At 38.8% G+C, this 27,193-nt stretch overlaps 2 protein-coding genes and 1 pseudogene across 4 annotated transcripts; 1 reads left to right on the top strand and 2 right to left on the bottom strand.

Annotated features, from left to right (window-relative positions):
* The first annotated feature begins 1,227 nt into the window (after positions 1-1,227).
* Positions 1,228-16,219, top strand: LOC124855276 (guanine nucleotide-binding protein G(I)/G(S)/G(O) subunit gamma-7). 3 transcript variants are annotated; one of them, XM_047344999.1, is made up of 4 exons: positions 1,228-1,345; positions 8,078-8,227; positions 10,041-10,156; positions 11,041-16,219. In XM_047344999.1, the coding sequence occupies exons 3-4, from the start codon at positions 10,070-10,072 to the stop codon at positions 11,164-11,166; spliced, it is 213 nt and encodes a 70-aa protein (XP_047200955.1). In that variant the 5' UTR covers positions 1,228-1,345; positions 8,078-8,227; positions 10,041-10,069; the 3' UTR covers positions 11,167-16,219. The 3 variants fall into 3 exon arrangements, with proteins under 3 accessions (XP_047200955.1, XP_047200954.1, XP_047200956.1); XM_047344998.1 differs by lacking the exon at positions 1,228-1,345 and adding an exon at positions 1,353-1,546; XM_047345000.1 differs by lacking the exon at positions 1,228-1,345 and adding an exon at positions 1,353-1,630.
* Positions 16,220-17,111: 892 nt separating this feature from the next.
* Positions 17,112-19,747, bottom strand: LOC124855275 (growth arrest and DNA damage-inducible protein GADD45 beta-like). Its single transcript, XM_047344997.1, has 4 exons — positions 19,329-19,747; positions 18,847-18,948; positions 18,465-18,681; positions 17,112-18,037 (listed from the first exon to the last, which is right to left on the bottom strand). Exons 1-4 carry the CDS (start codon positions 19,364-19,366, stop codon positions 17,933-17,935), a joined length of 462 nt encoding a protein of 153 aa, XP_047200953.1. The 5' UTR covers positions 19,367-19,747; the 3' UTR covers positions 17,112-17,932.
* Positions 19,748-20,982: 1,235 nt separating this feature from the next.
* LOC124855746 lies at positions 20,983-26,167 on the bottom strand (annotated as a pseudogene).
* Between the last annotated feature and the right edge of the window lie 1,026 nt (positions 26,168-27,193).

Here is a 27,193-nt window from a genome sequence, read left to right as displayed (position 1 = left end):
GGCTCTATATCAATCTTTGTGTAAAAACAGTATCCTACACATTTTAATCTTTATCCCTTCTTGGCTCAGAGAAGGGTCTGTTTTCAGCCAATACTCTTGGAGCAGATGCAGCGTATTTATCTCTGTGGAGGAGTGGACTACTGTTAGATGAGGACAGAGGCTGCGTGTGTGTGTGTATGTGTGTGTGTGTGTGTGTGTGTGTGTGTGTGTGTGTGTGCAAAGCCAATAAGCATGAAGAGGCTGACTCCTCCCCCGAGTTGTGGGAGCGAGAGAGGTGGGTAAATGGCACCATCTCGTGGCTTAGGATTGCACTGAGCTCCAGAGGAATACTGTTGTTTTTACAGTTTTAAGTAAACCAGTTTCACTGTTTCTGGTCCTTATGCTTCATGTGGGAATTAAAATCAAAGACAAAACTCTTTGAGTGTTCTTGCACAGAGAACATGACCAATTTGGCACCAAGAAAAGATTGTTCCGAAATATGTTTCGATCTGAGCTCAATTCGGGAGGGAAAGTTTTAAGTGAAACGTTTAGTGCAGAAACTTGTAGAAAGCAGCAGTTTACAAAACAGGGTTCCTATGCTGTGTGGAAAAGTCTGTACGTGTATGAAATTCCTCTTCAGTGTTTTCCAGGTCTGGCTAGGTATGGAAAAATAAAGGAGAGTTTGGAAAAATATTTATTCTTCTGAATTTAATTTACTCTCCCATGGTTAAAAAGATCCATCCATCCATCATCCGTTGATCCAATGGACCCTTATCTGTCCATCCAATCATCCATCCACGTCTTCTTTCTTTCTTTCTTCCTTCCTTCCTTCCTTTCTTCCTTCATGCCATCCTTAAAGTCGTATCTAAAACCATTCCACCGTTCAAACATCTGTAGTACGGTGAACGTCTGGATCCACACCTAGGGTGCGAACTGGAAACCTTTGACCTTAAACACGCGTTGGAAACCTGAAATAAGGTGAAAAAAAATGTATGACTGCTTGAGTGGAGACGATAGTACTGTATCAGGTGTTTATGGAGAAACATGAATAACTACTGGTAACTGTGGGACATTCTGTCACATTTTCCTGTGTATTTCCTGGTAAGAATATAATTGGGAAATTACAAAATAAACCCCGTTTTGGAGGGATTAGCTCTGTGCGCGTGTTGGATGATGTTTTAGCAACACCTGGGTTAAAGCTGCTTATCCGAGGGGAAGAGAGAGAGAGAGAGAGAGAGAGGGGTGTTGGGGGGAGGTAGAGAAGTGGACAGACACTGTAACGGTGTGGGAGGCGTTTGGCTCGGTGGAGACGAAGAGCGAGCGAGCGGATCTGGCCCTTTAAATCACCAATCCAGCGGATTCGGAGGTGAGTTTGGAGATATTCGGCTATTTTCCTCCCTTCCTGTCTTATAATAATACTGACGCCTTTGTGCGCTCCTGCGACCCCCCGGATTCTCGTCACCGAGGTTCGGCTGCAGCAGGAGAGGGGGCTCCATCGGTGTCACGAATCCGGATTTCCCCCAACCCTTTTTCGCCGGCAGAGAGGGTGGGGAGGACCGGGGACAGGGTCAGTGGAAGATTTCTTACAGCTTGGGGGTTTTGGACCCTCTGAGGAGGCACAAGCAACAGAAGCTGGATCTTATTTGTCGAAGTAGGCCCACGTATTTGCATAATAGCGGAACATATTTGGCGTGCGCTCCGGTCTTGTGTGGTCGCTGGATGGGTTTCTAGTGGTCTGCTGGAGCATGTCACCACCCCGCTGCCACGGCTGGCGATCAGGGGGCGGGGGGCTCCTTGCAGAGTTTGAAGCGATCTTGTCTGGTCTTCACATGAGGGGGGGGGAGGGAATAATCTTTGGCTTTGATGTCTGCACAAGGTCTGGGTGCTTGTGCGTATGTGCGTGTGCATGCTCGGCGTGCGTGTGAGTGTGTTTGGTGCGTGGATAGCCACGGGAGAGAGGACACGCTGTTCTAGCCATCAAAATGCCCGCATTGTGTTTTCACACGGCAGAGCAGCGAAGAGGGCCTTCAAGCAGAGGACATGTAGGCCCGATCAGCGCCAAGCAGCTGCTGGGATCAATATAGATTGATGCGGGGGGTTTTGCGCGTCCCGAGAGTCTCTGTGGTCTCTACTGGTTGGCTGCTCAGCAGGGCCTGTCCAGATCTGGCGATGCTGTATTTTTTGCTCGGATTTTTTGACGTTGTGTTGATGTGCATGTTCTTCTCTTCTGTTGGAGCGGTATTGATATAACTAAGTGGGGACCCGTGTTTATTTCAGCTCTCAGAAAGTTTTATAAATCAACAGGCTGGATTTGTAAAAACAAAAAAATTTTATTGTACCTTTATGTGTGTTGATAAGTCTCCGTTGAGAAAGAGACTCTCATATTCATTAGAAATGGTTAAGCCAACATATAACCGTATTGTTATACAGTCTGCAATGCAATGCATTAAACACATTGACTTAAAACATTAAAAAAGCAGGAGACTATGACTGTATGTACCAAAAGAACACTACATGTAATAAAAGTCCATACAGAGGCTGTAGTTGCTCTTTTTAAATAACATATAGAAAGCTAGGAAAAGTGTAAGTGAAGCAGTTATTGATTTGTCAATAAAAATACATTCACTGACCTCTTTATTAGGTACAACTGTACAGCGACTTACTCGCGTGGCAGCAACTCAGTGCATTCATTCATCTAAACGTGGTAAAGATGACTAGTTCAAGTTTAACTGACACAACTCACAGCAGGTTGTTCATTGAGGCAGTAGGGCTACAGCAGCAGAAGACCACACCAGGTGCCACTCCTGTCTGCTAAGAACAGGAACGTTAAGCTACAGTTTGTCAGTGACTCAAAATATTTGGTCAAATAACCGACTGGAGAATTCTTGACTGGTCAGATGAGTTTTGATTTCAGCTGTAACCTTCAAATCAGGTCAGAATTTGATTTAAACGATATAAAGGAATGGATCCATCCTACCCCATCTCTATGATTTCCAATGGCAGTGGTGGTCGGATGGTGGGCGTTATAGTTCCTTTGCACACCTTGGGCCCCTTAGTACCAGCCAAGGATTGTTTAAACACCACAGTCTACCTGAGCATTGTCGCTGACCAGCTCCTTCCTATTAAGGCCAGTGTTCCCATCTTCTGATGGCTACTTCCAGCAGAAAAATCTGCTAAATTACAAGGCACAAATAATTTCTTACCAGTTCCTTGAACATAATGAGTTTACTCTACTTCAAAAGGCTCCACACAAGATCTAGACGCAATAAAGTTGTTTTAGATGAGAAGAGCGCTTCATGGATGTAATTACTACAATTTGCTGAATCTATGCCACAAAGAATGAAGGCATTTTTCAAGTCAAAAGGTTGTACTACCTGTTTTCGCAAAGTGTACCTAATTAAGTGGCCAGTGAGTATATACCTGTGAAATGCTGTGTATGTGGACAATGAAGCCCAGTTAAATGGGGAGTCTAATGTGCGAAGAGGTTTGCATCTTGTGATGACTTTTATTGCTTCATGATAAACATCCAACATCTATACAAAACTAATAAGATCGTTTATGCAGATATTGTCACCGTAGACAATATAAGGCAAATACGTGGTTGCAACTAATCAATGTTACCATTAAGTAAAAACATGATTTATTTCTATTAAATAAACTCCAGTTTTAACCTTACATCTTTTAAATATGTTCAATGCAAGGCTTAAAAGAAAGATTTTAGTCCATTAAAATGCAGAGACACTTTTAACAAGTCTTATATTCGGCTGGGATACCCTGTGTTGACACAAAAGCAGGAAGGACTGCAGGGATTTCCTTAGTGCTTGAAAACAACATTTTCTCAGCTTTTATTGCCAGGTTTATGAAAAACAAATGTGATTATATAATGTCAAATTCTACCTGTACATCACCAAACACTAGCATAACCGTGTTTGCATGAAAATGAACAACTGATGGAGATGGCTACATTCATTCCTAACATTCTGACCCATGGTTTCAACATAAATTGTGAAAAATGTTGCTCCTAATGTAGAGCCTTGAAGGATCCCTTTTCTGATATTGAAGAAACAGCAGGACCACTGAGCATGAACACGTTGCTTACAGCTAGAAATATTTTTATAAGAAGCAGTCAGTGGCTCAGTCTGAAAGGCTTATATCAAAAAGCATCATTACATTGCCTTCAAATTTTTGTTAAGAGCCTTACAAATGTACTCACACTCCACAGACTTTTTCTATATTTTGTCATGTTATAATGTGAAATTTAAGGGCACACAGGGGAAATCTACTCAGTAATTAGGTGACATCTGAAGGCAGTTCAATGGACTCAGTTTTATTGAGGGATATCAGAGTGAAGGGGGCTTAACGCAAATGGCAGCCATAATTTTCAGTTTTTTCTTTGTAAAACAACATTTAAAACCATCTATCTTTTCCATCCTGCTTGACAACACAATTAGTACTTAAGTGTATCACATAACATCCAAATGAAATACCATTCCGTTTTTGGCTGCAATGTGACAAGATGTGAAAAAGTTTAAAAGGGAATGAACCCTCCTTGAAACCTTGCCTTAAAGTACAAGTTCTGTAAATTAATGTGGACATTATCCTTGTCCTGATGTATCAAGAAATACACTTAGAAAAAGCTGTTTACTTTAAGGCCAGTATCAGTCCAAGTCAAAGCTGTTCTGTCTCTTTCTGACCAAAATAAAAGGAATATTCCATTCCCAAATCTTTGAGAAGCTTTTTAAAGTCAAATAAATGCTACATTAAGCCAAAAATAAATTGTATATTCACAATACAAAGAGCATATGGAAAAAATTGTCTCTATTTTCTATTAATGAATGTTTTTCTTTCTGTCTCTTACACTTGCACACTCTCTCACATACACAGAGGTCGTAATTACAGACATGATTCCCTGATCTACTCCACAGTTGTAGTAATTAAAGCAGGACTCTCCCCCTGAGAGCACGGGGCGACAGACAGGGTGGCGCACTGTGCAGGCTGGAAGCACTCTGATAGTGCTGTAGGTGAAGCACGAGGTGTGGTTTTGATCATATGAGCTGATGTTGAGGTTAAGGAGCTCAAAGGCGGGCGAATAAAAGAAGACAGAAAGTTTGTGAAGGGATTATGGAAACAACAGCATAAAAGCACGAAAGGAAATCTCTTTAAAAAGAGGAACGTTTTATCTACTGTTCACTTACACGTGTTTTATAAGAGGAACTGAAAATGTGAGGCCAGGTTTTTGAGGATTATTCTTCCAGTGCACTTTTATCTGTACTTTGATTGTTCATTCTGTTTTATCTTGACTAGAGGTTGACTCCACATTTACGTCTCTCACTACAGAACATTTACAGAGCCCTTCAAAAGTTCTCATACTCCTTGACAATCTCACATTTTGCCACATTACAACCACAAATGTCAATGCACTGTATTGGGATTTATAGATATGTGATATACCAACATAAAGTAGTGGAAATTGTAAAGTAGAAGGAATGGGTTTTTTTATACATAAAAATCAGAAAAGTGTGGCGTGCATTTTAGTCAGCCTTTTTAAAACCAATTTTTACTGCTAAACAGCTGCAAGTCTTTTTGAGGTAAAACAGCTCAATCTCAGTCAGGTTAGATGAAGAGCATCTGTGACAACAAATGTTCAAGTCAGTGACAAAAATTCTCAACATCATTTAGGGCTAAACTTTGACTGGGCCATTCTAATACATAAATATCGTTATTTGTGGTTCTGCTGTATGTTTAAAGTTTAAAGTTGCTGTCCTGCTGGAAGATGAACTCTGCACCCCTGTCAAGATTTTTGTATCATCTCTGTGGCCTTGTATTTAGCTTCGCCCATCTTAAGATAAGATAAGATAAGATAAGATAGACTTTATTGATCTCACAATGGAGAAATTAACTTGTTACAGCAGCTCTTAAAAAAACACAAATAGGGTGCAGATTGTTATGACAAAATGTGCAGTAAAAGGACAAGGTAAATGTGCAATCACAATAGAATAAAATAAAATAAAATAATGTACAGTAAATAGTGGAGATGATTGTGCTAAAGTGACAATGATTGCAGCTATTTACAAATACAGAGGTTGTTGCATAAGTTATTATATTGTAAGTTATTATAAGAATTGAACAGTCTGACAGCAGTGGGGATGAAGGACCTGCGGTAGCCCTCCTTCCTGCACTGAGGGTGTCTCAGTCGGCTGCTCAGCTCCTCTACAGTCCGGTGCAGCGGGTGAGAGTCCATGATGGATGTAAGCTTGGCTAACATCCTCCTCTCACCCATCTTCCCATTAACATGACCACCTTCCTTTGTGAAGAAAAGCAACCCCCAAACCATGCTAAACTATGTTTTAGTTGTGAGGATGATATGATGATGATGATGTTCACGGTGATGTACAGTGTTAGTTTTCTGCTACACACGTTTAGCCAAGTTTCTTTCACCAGTAAATCTGCTTCCCTTTGTCTCTTTCAGTTGGGAAAATTATTTGAAAAGAAATACTTCTTGCTATGGGTCAGGTTTTAACGCCCCTATTTGTTACTGTAAATTGATTTAGAGATGAATTACGGAATTTACTCCACAATCCATTGTGATTTGCCGTAGTTTAAAGTTAAAGTTCACACCAGGAGAGTCCTTTGGTCCGTTTGTTTGGTGCAGTTTGCGTTCACCTTGTACTTTTTGCAAATGAACTACTACTTATAAACAAAGCCATGCGGGTGACGATCATTGCTCCCATTGGACAGAAATGACGGGGGCGGGACAGAGTACAGACCCGACATTTAGGAAAACAGCTGTAGACGTGCTGAGTGCAGCACCTCTCTTCTGCATAATTGTGCCGTTAATACAGCTGCAATATTATCGTGAGAGTGAAGAGCAGCTCATTCAACTAAGATTTTGCGACGTTTTATTTATAAGTTTGGAACCTCGTTGGAGAATGCGTGCTGAACGCCGAAGAAGACGTTGTGCACTGCGTGCCCGGTCCCACATGCAACAATCAGCTGGCCAGGTATGATTTGAGTATAATGTACACGTTTGCTATCGGCTATGGTGGCTTGTTAAGTCCAAAGAGACATACGTTTTCTGCAGTTGGTTCAGATCGGGGCCGGTTCGTATTGAGACCATAAGCGAACCGCACCAGAGTCCGTTTGGAACCGGACCGAGACCACCTCAAAAAGTGGGTCTCGGTCCAGTTGTGTGGTCCGGACCAGGGTTCGCTTGAGTGTATTCACACCTGCACAAAAGGTCCGGACCAAGGGTGGAAACGAACTCTGGTCCGTTTAAAGCGGACCAAAAGTGGCAAGTGTACTGTAAATCACTTTAGAGTTCAGTTTAAAAAAAAATCTATTACAGTAAAGCCTTTTACATGTAGGCAAAAAAAATAAATAAAAATCCTATCTGACCATAGCACCTCTTTCACATGTTTGCTGTGTCTTCATAGCTTCTTGCAAACTGCAAAACAACTTCTCATGACTTTCTTTCAGCAATGGAGGCATTGCCTCTGCCCAGCTAATAGCTAATAGTTGTCCCTTTCCCACCCTAGCTGTGGATCTCTGCAGCTCCTCTAGAGGTACCATTTTATTTGGATGGTGTTTCATCACCTCACCCTGCTTTAAAGTTCTCCACAACTTTATCCCTGAGCTATCTGGTGGGTTCCTTGGTCTTCATGATGCTGTTTGTTTATAGATGTTCTTTAACAAACTTCTGAACCCTTCAAAGCCGTATTTATATTGATATTAAATTACAATCTATTGACAGTTTAGGACTATTAATTAGTTGATTTCTAATGGCGACTAGTTGCACTAGATTTTCTTTGGGGTTGTCAGAGTAAAGAAGGCTGTATAGAAATGTATGCCACACCTTTAGGATATTTGTAATAAAAATTAAAAACATGTATTATTTTCCTTCCAGTTTATGCACTATTTTGTGTTGTTCTATCACACAACATCGCAATAAATAACAGGGAAGTCTGTTGTTGTGATATAATAAAATGTGGAAAACTTAGGTGGTGTGAATGTTTTTCCATACTGAATATCAAAGATTTATTAATTGTCATCGATTACGGTTGTACCAACTGTTTTTATAACTTGCTTTTCTTTTATACAGAGAGAAGCCAATGTAAACTCAGCTGCCATCCAGCTCTGTCCTCATTACCTGCCTACTGTTTTCCTGCCGTGCCTGCTTTGCATCAGGTCGTCCCCTCCGTCCTGTCACGTTAGTGTTCAGAGAGAGTTCTGTCTGCACACCACCAGTCAGGTAAGGCTCTATTTGTAGAGGCCTATGTTCATGATCCATGTTCTTGAGAAGACCGAGTCAGCAAAACAACTTAGACCACTTTTTTTTTTTTTTTGTGTGTGTGTACTCCTAGAGGTAGGAAAACGGTTAAATTAGGATAAAATCATTCCTATTTCAAACACATACCTCTGCTGGGTCCGTTACTAATATAACTGTAGGCATATTTCCCTTTTTACCCATGGGATCCCTTCGTGTTTATTTTGTACGTTCTGTATGTTGTTTCAACATGTTTTCCCATCATTATCTGTGTTGCACTACCATGTTGTCACCATTACATGGAGCTGTGGCTCCATAACCAATGTAATTCATTGCAGAATATAAACAATGAAAATAACAGTAAGGAAAAATATTGTATTTATAGACTGTTCCCTATTCTATTAACTAAATGTTGTGTAGTTCCTTATGTCCTTCCATCTTTGTGTCATCCCTTTTATCCTTGTTTCTTTCTTCTGTCCATTTTTCCATCCATCCTTCCTTCCTTCTTTTTATATTTAAAAACTGTTGTGAATTTGGAAAATTGAGTCCTAGAAAAGTTCACATTTATACAAACCCTGTGATTGTGATATTAATTTTGAGCTTTAAATCATGTAACTGAACCATTCTTTGTCCAGCGTAGAATGATAAAACAAAATAAAACTTTAATACTTTAAAAAACAATAATGAGGTGCAATAATCTGAATTTATTTGGCATATCATCTTAACCCTCACTGGATCAAAGTATACAAACAGTGTCAAAAATATACATATGGGCCAGAAATATTTAAATGTCCCTTAGCAAGTTCCACCTCAACCAAAAAACGTTTTGGAGCCAAAAGACAAGCCTCTGGCATCAATCTGGTTGGATGAATTAGTTGGCTTTCCGGCATGGACCCTTTTTTTAGGCAAAGACAAATTTTCAATATGGTGGAGATGTGGACCATTCCAGAAGCTTAATGTTAGACATTATCCACCCTAAAACCAGTTTTGTGTTTTGAATGGAAAATGAGGAATAGACACTAACTCCAAGGTCGAAAGCATCTCCTAGAAACGACAGCTAGATGGGTAAGACTTGGAAATACTTAAGTTTTCCAACTGGCTCATCTTCAAGTCTTGTTTCTCAGTTCTAGATGTTTGATGATCTGACTTTAGATGTGGGTATGTTTAGGGTATTTCTTGCTTCATTTTCATTTCCTGACTTGAAAAGTTCAACACATGTCTACCTTACTTTAATGGTGTGTTCTCTTGTCATTCCCATTTTGAAGACTGGCTAAAAAATAGGCCTATATGTCAAATAACATTACCCCGTGGAAGCAGAAAGTCAAGGATAACCACACTGATCATATTATGAAAGTAAAGCAATTTAAAAATGTTTGTGTTTCATACATGTATGATACAACTTGTGCAACAATTATTTCTTAACATGCTTGTTTCCTGTTACAGTTCTCAAATTAGAAGTTTGATTTATTTCATGTTCAGTGTGAGATTTATGATTCAGCAACAGTGGATTAATGTTTCTTTTTTTGTTGTTGTTTTACACATTTTTACCAGATGTAAACAATTTGGGGATTCAATTATTTGTGGATCACAATATTTACAAAGAATTCAGAAAATTTGAGAACTTTATGAATGTGAAACTTTAAGCTTGAAACATGCTGCTGTCATCCAATTTGAAACAAGCTAATTTTAACAGATCGCGTACAACTCGTTTAAGAGCCACTTGCTCCGAGACAAATAAGCTACAGCAGGACATCAGTTTCCTTTTAAAGGTTTTTATGTCTCTTTCTTCTTCCTGCAGTTTTCTCCTGTGTTGGTGTCTTCTGATGGATGAATATGTCCACTACTAACAATATCGCCCAGGCCAGGAAACTGGTGGAGCAGCTGAGGATTGAGGCAGGGTTTGAACGCATTAAGGTAAAACTAATTGCTCATCTGCTTTGTTTTTAGATTATAAAATGCACCATGATTTAGTAAATACAGCAGTTCTTTAAATGTTGGTCTTCCTCCATCTCAACTATCATACCTCCATCGTATTCAAAATGCTACTGCAGGACTGATCACTCGTACCAGAAAGCATGAAGACATTACTCTAGTCCAAGACTTTGCACAGGCTCCCTGTTCAATTCACTGTTCAATTCACTCTGTGAAATGGATTTTTATTTAAGGCACAAAATGGACAAATCCCATAATATATTTCTTAACTTTAAAATTACTGGTAAAAAAACTTTTTCTTGATCTGGTCAGAAACTAAAAGGAGAAAGAGGGTTTTCAGTTGCTAACCCATGTCCATGGAGTCTACACTCATTCCATCCCTCTCTTTAAGTCTGAGATTAAATCTCACCTTTTTAAGTTAGAATTTTTTGCCTGATAATTAGCTTTTTATGGTCTGTTTTTATGCGGCTTGGCTTTGTTACGTTTTTTGTTGTCTCTCTCTTATTTGTTCACAGTTTTGATACCTTTGATGAGAATCAATATTATAAATAGTCATGAAAATAAACAGACCCAATAAGTGAGAGAGTGTATCTAAAACTTTTGACAGGTAGTGTAGGTAAATATTAACTTGATTTATTAATGATTCAAAACAAAATAACAAAACAAATCAAAAAATTATCACATGTTCTAATGATGATAAAATTTGTTTGATTTTACAGAAAGGTCTGGCTTATACATTTAATTTCATTCATGCTTTGTGTTTTTTCGTTACCTCAAACATGTCTGATTTCTGTCTTTCTCCTCTGTTTTTTCTGAACCCCTCTTCGCCTTCCTCCTCTCCTTCCCCATTCCTTTTGTCCTCCCAGGTATCTAAAGCAGCAGCAGACCTGATGAGTTACTGTGAGCAGCACGCTCGTAGCGACCCTCTGCTGGTTGGCGTGCCCACCTCTGAAAACCCTTTCAAGGACAAGAAACCTTGCATCATCCTATAGCTTCACACATGCATTTTTGCCCTTGCACACACAAACACACACACATTTATATGCACACACACACACACGTACACGTACATACACACAACAGATACACCCATTCACATAGGCTCATATAAAAGGTTCACATCTACAATCAAAATCAGTCCCTACACTTCCTGAGACATCAATAAACCCTATCTGAATTTTTAGGGCTACACATACAGTCACTCCAAATTTAACCAGTGCCACAATCCAGAACCAACACTAGGGGGCAGGTATCTTGCCCTCGTAGTTGCTGAGGTCAGTTAAACATAAAGTATGGTCCAAGGTGCTTTGGTATTATTCCCATATGCTGGTGAATTAACAACCGCTTAACTTGAAAAGGGATTTTTGACATTAACAATCAGTAGGAAGCCTGGTTCTTTTCAGTCTTTGGTCATGAATTGAGGTGTCGGGTAAATGATGGGCAGCTGCTGCACAGGCAGGCAGTGGGAAGATGCATGTGGGCAACACAAACAAGTGGTAGGCGCAGGGTCATCCGTGCCAAACACAACCCAGTGTCATATTAAAAATGCTTATTCTTCTGCGGGAACTTAAAAAAAGACAATTCGAGAGCTTTGTCCTTAGCTAGAGTCTTTGCTTTGGTCAGACCACAGCATGTTCCCTCTCGAATCCGTATCAACAGACCTCCGCCTGCAGCCTCTCTGCGGCTGCCTTCAGCCTTTTTTGGCCAAGCCTCCAGCTATGCCAAGCTGTACAAAAACCTGTCTCTAGATGCTGATTTGCTGTTGCTGGTTCCGCTGCGGCTTATGATAGCTGCTGTTGGTTAAAATCGATGTCTTAGCCAACCTCAGATCTGCACCAACCAGAGGAACTCAGCAAACAGCTCTACAAAGAACTCAAACTACTATCCGTGGACGTTTACTGCTTTTTTTTTCCTTAAGAAATACTTGTTTATGAACTCATTATATGTTTAGGTATTTTGTTGAAGCATTACTTAACATTTAAGAAAATACTGTAAATTTTCTTTTATTGTTTTACTTTAACGGAAAGGAGGCGTTACCCCTGGCTGGCTTGGTTTGAACCAGGGGTCTCACCTTATGGGATATTGAGATCTCTACTATACATTACACCTTTGTGTGGGAGCGAGGACACAGACTGACTACACTGGAGAATCCATCTGCAGCAAAAGAGAAAAATCACAAGAAAAAACTTTAATGCCTTAAAATAAGAGACCCCTTTTCTGTGTTTTCAGCTCATATTTGCTCTTTTTCTTATACATAAGGATACATTTAGTGAATATTTTAGAAAGATATAGATATATGTAGATTAAACAATCTTGCGTCTGGAGCCTACTATGGCTTTAAACCCAGTCTAAACAGTAGAAGAACTCTATTTAATATGAGTTCACCACAGTTCAAAGACTGGATCAATCTTGGATCCCCCCTTTCTGTGTCCTCTGCTCCTCCATTATGATCCTCCAGTCTAACAAAACCAAACTTGATTGTAAAAACGGAAAACGAAGAAGGAAGAAAATGGCATTAAGAGAAACTAAGTGTAAAAACTTTCTTTTAGACGTGCAGAAGTGATAAGTTGAAGAGTAGCTGTTTTGGCTCTTTATTTTTTATGTTACCTTCTTTCTATGGAATCCATGAAAGCCAATCAGTTGAGTATTATTACCCTGTACAGTGTTTGTAAGATACAGAATCTAAACACAGAACTCCCCCCGTCTGTGGATGTTGGAATTTTTAAAACTGCTTCTTCCCTTTTGTCAGTCAAGATCATGTCCGTCTTCTCATTTTTCTTTCAGTTTTTAAAGGCTTGTGATAGCGGAGGTTGGTTTTAGCCATAGCTAAAAACACAGCAGTCAGGACTATATCAAATAAAACAAACAAAAATGTTGCAAGGTTAAAGACTGAGTCTGTAAGGGGAATTAATCAACATCAGACCTCATTTCAGTGGCAAACAACCAATCTCCTGAGCCTTCCTTTTACACCAGCTATGCCATTTTCCTTTTTTCTTAAGTGGCACATTTTTGGGGCAACAAGCAACACATCTAAATTTCTTTTGCTGGTCATTTTCATGCTTGAAGGATGATACTAAAAGGACTGAAACTAGGGTTGATGCAAAGTAACCAAAAACCCAACAATAGGGTCGTTTGATTTGCACATTATTATCATATTTGTCGATAGTAGGGTACAGTTACGGAGCATTGTTGTCTCATGTAGACAGTTTCTATGTCTGCTGGACTGTGGCAATAGTTGTTGCTCCTCTCTTGCAATGTGACCCAGTGGTGATGCTGACGTTTGAAGGCTGAGAGAGATTCTTCTGGTCCGGGCCCTACTCTTGCATGTTTTGTTCTTACGTTGATGTTGCACAGATGAGTGTGTGAAAGCAGACTATGCTGAAAGAAGCCAGATTGTGTTGGACATTTTCTCTTTTCTAAAATCACCAGTTAGCCTACTTTTATTTCTTGTAGAAGCTCTTGCTTATTCTGCCTTTTGTTTTTTTATTCGGAACAACGAAGGCAAGCAGTTTCAAAGGATAAGACTTAAGGCTGGGAGTGAATAGCATATAGTGGGCATGTTCAGAGCAGGGGTGAGGAAAGACGTGTATTTGAGTGCATTTGTAGGTAAAACGCAAAGAATACGAGCACACAATGCCTCTTGTCCTGCTGAGTGTCAGAAAGCATGGCAGTGTTACAACCCTGTGGTCCTGCATTTCTGGGTCAGGGTAAGTCTGACCAGGGGAGAGGTCGTGTGTTTTAGCTAATATTTGTCATATTATGGTGCCTGCTATTTGTACTTGGAAGTCTGATTTTCAGGGTTTTTAGTTGGAAATCCTTTGAGGCTTTCGACTATAAGTTCAATATCTTAATATAATATGGCTTCCACTAGGACTGCTGTGTTTTTTGCTATCAAATAAGGGACACGGTGTCAGAAGCAAAACACACTGTAGGCAGAGTATAGAGCTATGTAATATATGATAATACTGCTATATAAAAATGCCATTTGGCTTTTTTGGAAAGTTAATCCATCATTCCATAAATCCATAATTAAATATCATTCGTAAACGATAATAAAAATCACAATGACATTTACTGTAAAATAGAAGAAGTCAAATACAATAAAAACAAAAACGTTCAAACAATAAATAGCAAAACAGGCAAAATTTACCTAATTTGCTTTAATTTAAGTGATTCAAGCAGTCCTTTGTCTTCTTTTTGTCAGTCATTCTCACCTTCGTGGCCAGTCGAAGCTCCAGACTGCATAAAAAGGCAGATATGATGTTTTAGACCTCTCAACTAGCATGCTTAATAAGGATGAGTGGATTTTAAGGTCCGTTGAACCTGTTAGGTTGCCATCTGGTGGTGTAAAAAACCATTGCATGTAGCAGTCAATGAACGCAAATTCAAGTTGGAATAAGGGATAACTCGATAATAAAGGATGTCCCGGCTAACGATTGGCAACCCTAGCTGACCCGCAAATAATATGCAGTGAAAGTGGCAGGTATAAACTATTTAAAAACACTTCTGACAGTTTTTATACACTAGTAGAAAAAACAAAGAATTCTGTTGATGAACATATTTCATTGGTGTTTGAACACAAAAAAATTGAGATTAATACTTAATCTGCTTGTATTACTAGTACTAATAGTAGTTAGCACCACAAGAGTTGGTAAATCTCTCTGGTTTTCCAACTCAACCGATCCAAGATCCGAACCCTTGTGTTTCACTTATTCATCAAAGTGTGTTTACTTTATGTTGGAGGGAAGAGGAAAAAAATATGGCACAAGTTGAAATAGTGTTTTGTTTTGTTTTTTCAAAATGGTGCAAGCTATTTTGGCATAAAGTCTAGTATGAAACCTAACTAAATTGACATTGCTAAAAGATATAAATGCACTCCCCTGGGGTAATTAGCTTTTCTCCTAATGTCAGCTACATTTTATTTCAAACATTTCATTTTTACCAGTCAATAAAGTTTAAAAGGCACATTGGAAAGCTTAAACATGTTGAAATTTAGATTTTTTTAATTCACGGAAGAAGAAAGCAAGATTTCCAAAACATTTTTATTAAATATTTGTTCAGTTTGAGGCTAACGGCAACAGTTAGCCCAGCTTAGCTTAAAGGGAACAGCTGTAACAAGATTCACCCTTCAGCATTTCTGTTGTTCATCATTTATTTAATTATTAATTAAAATCATTTTAATATAACAGTGTTAATATTTAAAAGGATTGTTATACTGTAATTTAAGATTAAATTAATTATAATGTTTTATTAAAGAAATCCAGTTGAATATCAAGAAGTTAGTGCAATGTGTGGCAAGAAATGAACAATTACAGATATGTGATAAGATTGTTTCTTCTGACTCAATTCATAAAAGAGACAATTAGGAAATTGTCACAATATATGTATATATTTTTGCAAACTGATATGGGAAAAGAGGATTTAAGCTGCATAGGCCTATTAAAACATAAAATGTGCATATCATGTCAGCATACACTTTGTTGCCCTAAAAATGTCTGACAACCATTTTTTTTTACATTCTTGTTAAATTTGTCTCAGTCATTCCATCTCTTCTTGGGCTACAATCAAAGACGGCCGGCCTGAATTGCTGATTTTGCCGACAGTTTGTCTGATTGATTAGTTGTTAGTTTGCCTTATAGTGGCGTATATTGTGTTAATGCTGGTTGTGGAGTTATCAGATCAATGGAATGAACAATCCTAAAGTGGAGCATGTGGCTCACGTTATGAATACACAAAGTGAGCTCAAAATTAATTTTTGGCCCCAGTCAGGAGAGTTTGAGGCTCTTCACTGGTTAACTGTCATATCAAACATCACTTAGTTGGATCCCATCTGAGGCTCATTTTTGTGTTCTGATCTCCTGTGTATGCATACAGTATATGTATCCTTTTGCCTTGATTGATTATAAAAAAAAAAATTATCTATTTTTTGTAACTGTTCTCTGATGTGCCATAACTCATGTTTTCTTGCACACTGTTAATATTTTGTGGATATTGCTGTTTAAAATTTGAGAAGTAGATAACATTAATAAAAAGATGATAACACAACATGTCGCTGGACTGTTCACAGCTGCTGAAAGTTGCCATTCCACTTACTATATATATGCACCCACCCCATCATGTTGTATTTTTCTGTTTTGTTCTATCTCAGCAGGACAGTCTGTTTCTTCCTGCAGACTGGATATATCTATGAAGCACATGCACTCACATGCTCAATGGTTTAATAAGTACATGGTGTGCAGGGCAGAGATGGAATTACAATGTGCCAAGCTTAGGTAGAAAGAGGCTCCCAGCTAGACCTTTACATAGCCTTCTTAGTCCTCCTCTAAGCTCTTTGAAGCCCTGGCTCAAGAGTCAAAAGTTTCCCTTAAATTTCAAAACTTGCTTCCCCCGATCTCTTAGTGAGTTGCGAGCAATGAGATTTGGAGTGTGGTGAATCACAGCCAATTAGAAGTCAGTCCCCCACCTGTCATGCCTCTGAGCAGCAAAGTGTAAACAAATGTGTGGCCCATGTGCCTGGGTGTTTCCCTTCTGGCTGAGTGGTGGACCGACATGTGAGAGTGGAGGAGGACATGGGGTAGAGCAGAAATCACATACTGCAGATATGCACTTATGCGTGCAGCCTCAGGTTACAGGAAGTTTAAAATATTTAACAAAACAAGAACAATGAGAGAAATTGTAAAGGTTTGACAAGAGTCTTTTAGCCTTTTATCTTTTTACAACTTCCTGTAGGGACAGTCAGTCTGCATCAGCTGGCTTTGCCTGTTTCTTTCAGCATAGTTTTAGTCTCCACCCTGGTGTTATTCTGTCTGACTTACGTTCTCTAAAAAAGCAAAGGCTGTCAACAAAGGCCATGCCAGTCCAAATAGTTGTTGCGTAACTTGCCATTTTCCATGATGCACACTTGACATTTCTTTTGAAATTTGAGTAGAAATCTTGATTAATTCAATAATTTATTGACTTATTGCACAAAAGATAGACTAGGAACCAATGATAGAAATAATAAATTAACAAACAATTCAAATTGTTATAAAATAGGCAACATTTGTAAAGGCACATTACATTACAGTCCTGATCAGAAACACAGATTATTCTGTATCCCCCTGAGTTTTGAATTCAGACCTAAAACAGTAGCTCCTATGTCCTTTTTTTTGCAGTTCTTTGGTTCTGCAAAGCCAGCCCAATCCTGTGTCTTGTATCAGAGCAGTTTCAGTTTCCATAGCGATCACTCCTCCACAGGTTCAGCTGCTCTCTGCAAAAGCGCACACACAGCACACCCAGTCGTTTCTAAAGAAAGACATTGTGTATGCATACCACGCTTTCACGCACAGCCCTTCAATCCGGAGACTCTCCCAATTGTGAACACTCGGGAATGTTGGTTATACAGTAGATTCTCTACAACAACATTTCAATCCAGACAGTAAGCATGCAAATCTTCCAGGTATGAACTGGGTGTGGACAAGTTACAACAATGCTGCTGCACCTCTTAATGATTAATTTTAAACAGTTTTTGACCATTATGAGTGCCCAAACAGAAGCTGAAAAAGGTGCATAAGAGTGTATTTTTCTGAGAGTATTTTCCTGCAGAAACGTCCAACAGTTTTACAGCAACTTGGGGAACGTTTTAGCCTCCTCGTATCCTTAAATTTGGTCACTGGGAGTAAAATCACTCAGGGATATTGTTACTTGAGCATCAAGATCCTTCATTTCTTCAGTATCTCAACCCAGAAACGCCAGGGTTTCTAGGGGTATTTAGACCCTTCACCGTTCCTGCAGAACCAGCTCAGGAACCCACTGGTCAAGGAGCCGGCTCTCTTGGCAGTACATCCCAACTTCTTGTAGTCTGTAGTGGTCTACCTGAAGATTCTGCATGGAAAGAATAATAATGAATTTTAAACATAATCATGTATTAAGGTTAATTTAACCTGCAGACAGTAAGAAATATTCACAATGCAGCTAAACACCTTCGCCTTTCAGTTCATAAGAAGTTTATGTTGTAGTCATGGACTGGCATGAGAGTCTCATGGCATGGTAGCTTGAGTAAAAATATCACAATTTTACTGTAAGACAGTATTCGTCAAAAATATCTTAAATGTATAACAACAAATCTTCTAAGAAAAGAAAATGTGTAGGAACCTTTCAACTGTTAATCAGTGCATAGCAACAAGTGGGGGAGGGGCAGTGCTGCCCTTTTTTATGCTCCACAAAGTCAGTGGAAAATTGTAGAGATTTTAAAATGTAGGGTATACCTTGACACCCATAACTACCCCATAGCTTGTTATAACAAACCCACCGTGACCAGCATGCAGTGGAGGTCTCCGATTTCCTCTTGGTTTTGGTTGGCATCCACACCACCCAGAAGCTGCCTCAGCCTTTGAACCCCAGAGACCCGCAGGATGTTGATGCTGCTGTCGCAACAGAAGGACTGCAGCAGCGTGAAGTGGATCTGCAGCGCCACGTCCTCCTCATCGTCAGTTGTCAGAACGCACAGGACCACGCTGTCTGGATCTCTAGAAAGACAGAGAAACATTAAAATAAAAAAACAAACACTTGCACTCACATGTTTGGGGCTTTTAGACTGGGGGGATTGTCGCTGTCTGTACTGTGAGAAGAGCAAATACAGCTGATAAACACAATAATGCCTGTTTAAGCCATAATTAATGGTTTCTACTCACGCATTGAGAAGTTTTGCTGATTCATAGATGCCAACAGTGAGGCAGTGCTGTTTTTGGGCAGTTACAAGCAACTCCTCCAGTGCCAAGCTTGCAGACTGCATCCTGAGGATTGGAACAGAACAATTAATCTTCTGAACTCAAAAAGAAATTGAACTACTTCCAAATGGACCGATACAAATGCTGAAAGAAGCTATGAACATAAACAGCATGCATAACATGCATACTTTGCTGTGAAGTATTTGTGCAACAAGCATGCATATAATGACCCCAATTAGTTCTCAGTGTGATATGTAGACATTGTCTATTGCAGTACTTGAAGTGCTCATGCTTTCATTTCTACAGAATCTGTAGCACTGCCTATAACTGCATATCAGCCTCAGGTAATACAGGGTCAAAGGACTTAAGACATTCTTTTCCAGGACAGGACGTCCCTGCAAACTTAACAGCCAGATTGTTTCCAAATAATGCAACTAAAATCTGACCTGGTCTCGACGGAGCCGACGCTTTCCTCAGGAATCATGTCTGCAAACCAGACAAATAATCCCAGCTTCGTGAAAGTCTTGAGTCCGGTGGTTTGATATCATCAGAGTGCGTACAATCTCTGCAGGCGTGTTTGTAACGCAGCGTTTGTGGTTGGTAGGATTGCGAAAAGCTTCTTATACCGGGGGATCAGAGGAGGGCGGCACCGAAACTACCCGACATCTGCAATTGGCTCAACGGGAAACTGACGTCTTTCTTCTGTCATGCGGACAGCCGGGTTTTATTTTTGTTGTTAAAGTGAGTAATGATTTTACAGATCCTAAAAAACGTGATTGCTGTGTCATTCTGATAAGGTGTCGAGTTGACAAAGAAATCTTTGTAAATAATAAAAATAAACCTCTAAAAACAATTGTGCAAATTTAGGTTAATAAGGTCCTCTACATTTTCATATCAAAAATTTTTCTAAATTGGCATTTCCTATGAAACCATGACTGATTTGCTGGCGGACCAAAGTCAATATAACTCTCAATACCTTTCTCACCACATTGCGCGTATTTTATTATTTAAAAGAACCGTCAGCTTTTTATTTTTTATTTTTGAACGAGATCATTCATAAGTATGAACACGTTTCCTATTTGTGAGTACAGTATATGTTAACTGATTTTCAAAATATCACAAACTGACAGCTGACTGAACTTTCAGTCAGTTTAGGTGGACAGACATGGTGGTTTTGTAGCCTTACTCTACACTTTATCCTTGACCTGATTGTCCCTTGGTCCTTATGATGCTGTTTGTTCCTTTATGTTCTCTAACAGACCACTGAGGCCTTTGCAGAACAACTGCATTCATACTGAGATTAAACTAGGAAAACTCTATTTGCTGATCAAGGGATTTCTCATTAGATGATTAAGAAATATCCTATACTTTATATTTTATTCATTTTTAAAGAGTAATACGACTATTATTTAAGGAGCATAACTATGTGCACCCTCACCTTTTCATAACTCATGTTCCAAAACACGGGAACCTGAGAAATTATCAGTGATATCTGGTAGGTTATTAAAGCAAATAAAACTCATCATCCCTCTTTCCACTAAGTAGCAAGAAATACATAATGTTTTTAAACTTTTTTGCTAAAAGATTTAATTATTGCAAAAAAACAACAGCTGTTTTTGTAAAGCAAACAAGATTTTTATGAAACCTTATTAGAATGAGAACAGCTGACATAACTGACCATATCAACCTCATTACTATGATAGGTTTAAGTGAATCTTGGCACAAATATAGGAACATTTTTCAAGATATTTAACACCAGAAGCTCAGTTATTAAAATTTTTATGTTAATTGTCATGATGGTTAAAACCCTTTCCCATTAAGAGCAGAATTTACTGCAAAAATTGTATTTTGAAAATAAAATCTAATACGTGTCAACTCAACATTTGAAGATATGCGTCCCTCTGTGGGTGGGAGTGGGTGTGCATGGGGGAGGGGTTCAAATGATACCACCATAAAACAAGCCTGATTTGGTCATTTCATTAGAATATACAGTAGTATTGTGCAAGTGTTTAGTAAAGCTTCTGAATAACTATTTGTTGTTGCTGCAATGGAAGGTGTTTCTTAGGAATTGATTATTTTGAATAAAGAATTTGGGATTGATTCAGTTAATTTCTTTTCAGTTTATTCATATGGCAGCAGTTCACATAACATGTCATCTCAAAGTACTTCGCTAGAAAAATAGGTCTGATCCAGTTCAGGACGATTTAATCATATCAGTTGAATATGATCCAATTGTATTAACAAACTCAAATTCAGGTTATAATACCAACTGGTCGAATGTTAACAAAGCCCATCCAGCAGACTGCATTGACTGCAGCAATCCCCCTCGTTCAGAAACCTCCTTGACTGATAAGAGTATTACCGATCCAAACTTTTGCACAATACTGCAACTCTGAGGAACTCATACATTTTAAACAACCTTAGGGTCGTCACGCTCTGACAAAACTCCACGGGGAGGAATCCTGGATCTGTAGAGCTCTGGGTCATTGGCTCCATCCTGACCATCTGCAATCTGGTTTTCGAAAAAGCTGTCTGCATAGTTGAGCATTTGCTCCAAGACCATAAACAGAAGTATGTCAGTGTTCAGATCCAGTTCAAGCTCCTCGCTGTAGTTTTTCACTGGCAGCACGTAGGACAAAGGGATGCCCAAGGACTCACTCAGCTGGTGTGCCTTAAAAGTTGGGTGAACATTTATAGATTTCCTTGAAATTGCAAGAAGTTTTAATATGGAAAATATCTGTTTAAATGCTACCTTCTTCTGGATGTAAACACTGCGATACACATTTTTCAGGTCTTTTGTCACAAGCGGACAGGCTTCATCCACTTTGGTCATCAACAAAATCTGAGGGATTCCTGTCAGAAAACAAAATTAAGAGAAGATGGTGAAGCTTTCAAATGTAATGTTTTATGTTTTAATAGATTTTAATAGATTGATCACAACAAATCAATGCTTTAGAGTGGATTGGTACTACCTAACACATACAGTGCATTACAAAAATATTAATGCTGCTTGGACTCTTCCACATTTTTCCAAGTTACAACAAAACATTGTAACATTTATATTGAGGTTTTAAGAGAAAGCTCAACACAAACTAATAATAATAACAATGTTTTTTACAAATAACAATATGAAGATTTTTAAATCACTATGTACCTATAGGGATATAAGATAGTCAAGGAGGTTAATATTTTAAAATGGTCTTAAACATGACTTTTTCCCACTAACCAAGCTGGTTGGCCTTCTTCCGGATGGCAGTGAACTTGTCCAGCATTTTCTGGCTGAGGAGAGACACCTTGCTGGTATCAACCACATAAGCCACGCAATGAATGGTGTCATCTAGAGTCGCATGTTTTTTATAGCCTGGAGAATCTTCCAGAATGGATGAACAGGTACTAAACTATAGTGAGCAAACAAATAATTTGCTTTGATTAATTCAGTGCCCCACATCCTAACAGTCAAGTATGCATGTATTTAAAGACCTGGTAGCGATCCTTCATGTGCCCCTTCAAGATGCTGACTACATCATCAATGTTCAAACCAGTGTCAGCATTTTCCTCCAGCCCCATTGTGTCACAGAGGATCAGAGGAAGGTTTCCACCACGTCTTCCTACCTTAATGGTGTAGGCGCGGTACTACAGAGGGGATATAAACAGTATAATAATAGGTTGCATAATTGATATTGGCAGGCAACTTTGAAGTAAATCAACTATCTACTCATGTCGCTATTATCAGCCTTGCTAAGTTATAGGCAGTGCAACAAATATGATATCACAGTTAATCCTCCACATTTCCTCTTTAGAATCTGAGAGGATAAACTAACGGTGAATATTTTACAGGTACCTGTGTGGTCACACTTGTCCCTGCTGTGCCAGTCATGGCTTGGCATGTCATGTTGCCCCAAAATGCTGAGTTGATAGAGTTGAAAAAGCTTGACTTGCCAGCCCCAACAGGGCCCACCAGCAACACATGGGCATGATTCACTGTTTTGATGTCAGGCAAATAATTCTGGATGCTTGTCATCAATTGATGCCTTTTTCTACGAAGGAAACATTATTAAAATGTATGTAATGGCAATCAGAACAAAGAAAAACACTGTTTTCAGCTGATATTAACATGTAGCATAAAAAAACTAATGATTTAAAAGTAAAAACTTTTCAACAAAGAATGGAAACAAACTTGGCAGAAAAAAAAATTCAGATTTATTTTAAGAGAATTAAGTTTGACTACAAGTGGAGTCCTTTCCTGCTATTCCTCCAACATCATGACGCTGGATATGTATCACAGGATAAGGTACTTTAAATTATATTAATCTATGTAAATAATCAAGATCATAATCCATCTTGAAATGTATCCCAAATCATTAATCATTAATCACCCTAAGGTAAATGGACTAAATTCACCATTTTACTAGTCATGCAGACAACTCAAAGTGCTTTTCTCTAGAGCTGATTCACCCAGTCGCACTCACTACCACACACACATTCACAAACTGATATGTAGATTGGTAGGCAACTTGGGGTTAAGTGCCTTGCCCAGGGGCACAACAACATGTAACAGAAGGAAGCTGGAATCGTACCCACAGCTTTCAGATTACAAGATAACTACTCTTTCGACTGTGTCACAGTTGACCACAGGTCTGTTTCTCAAGATTTAATTAACTAAAAAGAAACACAAACATAAAGACACCTGTTACATAGTAATGCTGGAAAAAGAAGCAAGTTTTACACTATAGGAAATTGGACATTGGAAATAAAAGGTTTATTTTTGTAGAAACCTTAAAGGCCTCTTGGAAGTGTAAGAAAAGGCCTGCAGCCTAATTTCGAGTTCTAATACTTGCCGTTGAGTGGGAAATTTTGGGAGAAAAAAATAAAAGAAGAAGGAATTCACAGTTTCCAAACCAACTTCTGATCTGTCCGCTTCCCACGGCAGAATGCTACTGTAAACTAAAGACAGGCAGAGTTTTATTTTCTCCGAACCAACTTGGCTTTCTTTCATCACCTACATTTGGCTCTTGACTGCAGGTTTATTTGTAGTTTTAGAGTATTATCGGCCCAGAACAGTGGAAAACACAGAATGGGGTAATGTAGTGCAAACATAATTTTTGTATATTTTACAGAAAAATATTTGGCAGAGTTTCACATAAAAAAATGTTGGCTTGTATTTCTACATACTCAGCTGTCCACTGGATGTTTCTCCAGGGCTTCTCCAGGAGATCTCCTAGACCTATAGTCATAAGAAATAAACATTAAACCACTTATTTAGTATTCTACATGCACATGTGAAATAATAAACATAAATTAGGATAATTATCAGAGACGCGGTTAAAAAAAAAAAAAAAGCAAGTTCCTTCACCTTCAACGCGATACACCTCAAACTCTGTCAGTGCCAAGTCATTCCCGTGCATCTCTGCTGCCTGGAAGTTAAAGCAAGTGCCTGGATTGGAATACACTGCAGGCTGGTCATTATGCAAGAAAACCAATGCACCAAAATGCACCTCCATCTGTGAAAGCATGCTGCCCACTGATACCCCCGACTCTTAGTGGTTTTTTTCTATCAGCACCGATGCTGTAATGAAAAGCCTCTCCATCATTGACAGCCTCTCCGCTCTGGGTGTAGTCCTTGGATGTGTAAGCTCCAAAGACAAACCCGGCAGCATTGTAGGCCACAGTAACGGTGGGACCCTGTTTGTCACAGCGGCTGTGGAAAGCAGCAGCAGTGAAACCATGGATGCTGGCTTTGTAGAGAAGGTGAAGTCGGACAAGACTGAAGAGAGACAGCAGGTTTTTCTCCTGATCTTTGGACAGGCTGGATATGACTGCTGGCATGATGGAAGATAGGCTGGACAAAGGTTTCCTGGAGATGAAGGCAGTGTGGAAGAAAAGTCAACTTTTAAATTATTTGTTCTCAAGAGACGCTTTTGTCAGATGGTGTTAGATGAGATTTACAGTTCTGTATCAAATGAATTGGCAGATAAACAGCAAATATTGTGTCTTACAGAAGTATTTATACCTCTCGGACATTTTTCACATTCTTCCACAATTTCCTACTATAAACTGAAACAAAATTTAATAATTTCAAGATCTTAGTTAGCCACTTTTTATTGCAGTTACAGATGCAAGTCTGGGGCGTAAGTCTCTACCAGCTCTGCTAACTGGGAGACTGAAATGTTTGCCCATTCCTCTTTGCAAAATATTTCAAGTTCAGTGTAAATGGATGGAGAGTGTCTGTTGAGGGTTTACTGTTGCCTGTTGACTGGGTCATTCCAACTCATGAAGGCCGTACTGAAAAAGTATCATCAGGTATGGCATCTCAGCATGGTATGATACTCTCTCTGTGCAACTAAAAACTAAATCTCATCATCTGGTTCAGACTGCAACAGAGTCATAGGGAGGACTGATAACTCCTCCCTGCAGTTCATTTTTGAGGAATCAGTCTGATCCCGCTCACATCCTCAATGCAAAATACTAATTGCTACCATATGGCAAATGGTATAGAGTCCCAACTTGCAAACATAATAGATTTAAATATTCATTTGACCCTACCTCCATTAGATTAATAAATAGATAGAAGTAGACATATAGTATGAGGATGCACTACGGTCATGTTAATGCTCCGGTTTAAACTGTTGGTTGGTTGTTGTTTGGAATATATGTGGTCAGATACAACATGGATTTTATTGAGCAATTGTGTATTTTTTGCATTTACTGTGGTGTAAATGTGCAATATGTGTATTTACTGTGTATTTATTGTATTTTGAAATTATGGTGGCAGTTTTTATCTTGGCACATGTAGTCCTAGACAAATTTCCCCATCAGGAACTATCTATCAATGCATTTGTGAGCTAATATGTGAATAGCAGAAGCTCTTTTGAAAACTAGCGGGAGACACCATTTTTACTTTCGGTTTTACTTCAAAATAATTCGATCAGGTAAACAAAAAACTGTACATATTCCCACTGTGCTATTCTCCTGGACATAATGTTAACATTTTCTCTATTATAAATACACAAGATGCTTTAAAAATTAATCCATATAACGGAGAAGAGTATGATATTTTAGATGAAAACCAGACATGAAAGGACTGCATTGGAAACACCCCATTTAACTGGAAACACCCTAAACATTTTCTTAACCAACATAGTGATTTACACTACACACAGAAATGATATCTGAATACAGTATTTTTAAGAAAATTTGTATTAAACTTACCTGTAGTGAAGATTTGGTGGTAGATCTCCGAGAGTTGCTGTGGTCAGTCTAGGTAGAAACAAAACCCTGGCTTGTATTTTACTACTTTCAGTTTTTATGACAGGCCCAAGCCTTAGCCTTTGAGCCTATAAATTCACCAACAGTCAAGCAGTTTGTGAAATACAAGATTTTTCATTCGAGCTTAAACAAAACTTTAGATTTAAGTATTTAAATTACAAAATAAGATTTTTTTTAAATGTAATATAATAAAAGATTACCTTGGCTCATTTGTTACCTCTTGTTAGGATCACATACTTACAATTTAGTTGCTTACAATACAAACTATTGCATTCACCATGAAGCTAGAACTTTAATAGGATGATTAGGGTTCCTCCGTGACCCAGATTAATCCCTTGTTCCATTTGTGTTTACATTATTTCCCACTTAACCCATTCTTTGAGGTGTAATTACAATGCTGTGATTTTGAAGTTTGAATTAATACTTTTCAGTCTGTTAGTCCATGACATAGACAAATCACAGAAGTTACCAACTGATCCCCAAGGCACTGATCAATCCAGCAAAGTAAAAGTAGCAGAAATCGTAAATTTGGGGCACAATACACAATCGAAGCCAAAAGAGAGTTACACAAAATGCTGTTGTTTAAGTTTTTAGGCAAAGACAGTTCCAAAACACTAGATATTTTTCTGGCTGCAGGCAGAAGTCTAATTCAGGTTCTAGACATGTCATTATAAGAAGCTAAAAAAAAAAAACAGAATGCATCCATTTAAAAGCTTACTGGGTTTTAAGGTAGCAGAAGATCATTCACCATAGAGGCCCCTATCTGACATGCATCTAAATAAACAGCTTTTTATCAAAGGTTGTGTGTCATTAACACATGGTTGTATGGTTTTGACAATCTGGGGAACATCATCTGTAGGGCAACAATATTATTCTAGCTCATTCTAATGTCATGATGAAGGTCTTCTGCTAAAGTCTGAGGCAGAGCATGAAATATATTCCTATGTCAGCATATGTATGCAAAACAGGTCACATGTTCAAGATTCATTGTCACTGCCCAGGAGCAGGTTCATTTTCACCACTCTGTCTCTGCTTCACTAATATC

This window comes from Girardinichthys multiradiatus, chromosome 19, assembly GCF_021462225.1.
Source record: "Girardinichthys multiradiatus isolate DD_20200921_A chromosome 19, DD_fGirMul_XY1, whole genome shotgun sequence".
NCBI classification, from domain to species: Eukaryota; Metazoa; Chordata; class Actinopteri; order Cyprinodontiformes; family Goodeidae; genus Girardinichthys; species Girardinichthys multiradiatus.
Note: the sequence above shows the minus strand (reverse complement) of the source record. Positions and strands in the feature narration are given on the sequence as shown.

Coding starts and splice junctions, on each gene's coding strand:
- LOC124855276 (XM_047344999.1), top strand. CDS start 10,070: ATGAATATGTCCACTACTAACAATATCGCCCAGGCCAGGAAACTGGTG. Junction 10,157..11,040: donor CAGGGTTTGAACGCATTAAG/GTAAAACTAATT, acceptor TTGTCCTCCCAG/GTATCTAAAGCAGCAGCAGA.
- LOC124855275 (XM_047344997.1), bottom strand. CDS start 19,366: ATGATTCCTGAGGAAAGCGTCGGCTCCGTCGAGACCAG. Junction 18,949..19,328: donor GTCGGCTCCGTCGAGACCAG/GTCAGATTTTAG, acceptor TCCAATCCTCAG/GATGCAGTCTGCAAGCTTGG. Junction 18,682..18,846: donor TCAGCAAAACTTCTCAATGC/GTGAGTAGAAAC, acceptor CTGTCTTTCTAG/AGATCCAGACAGCGTGGTCC.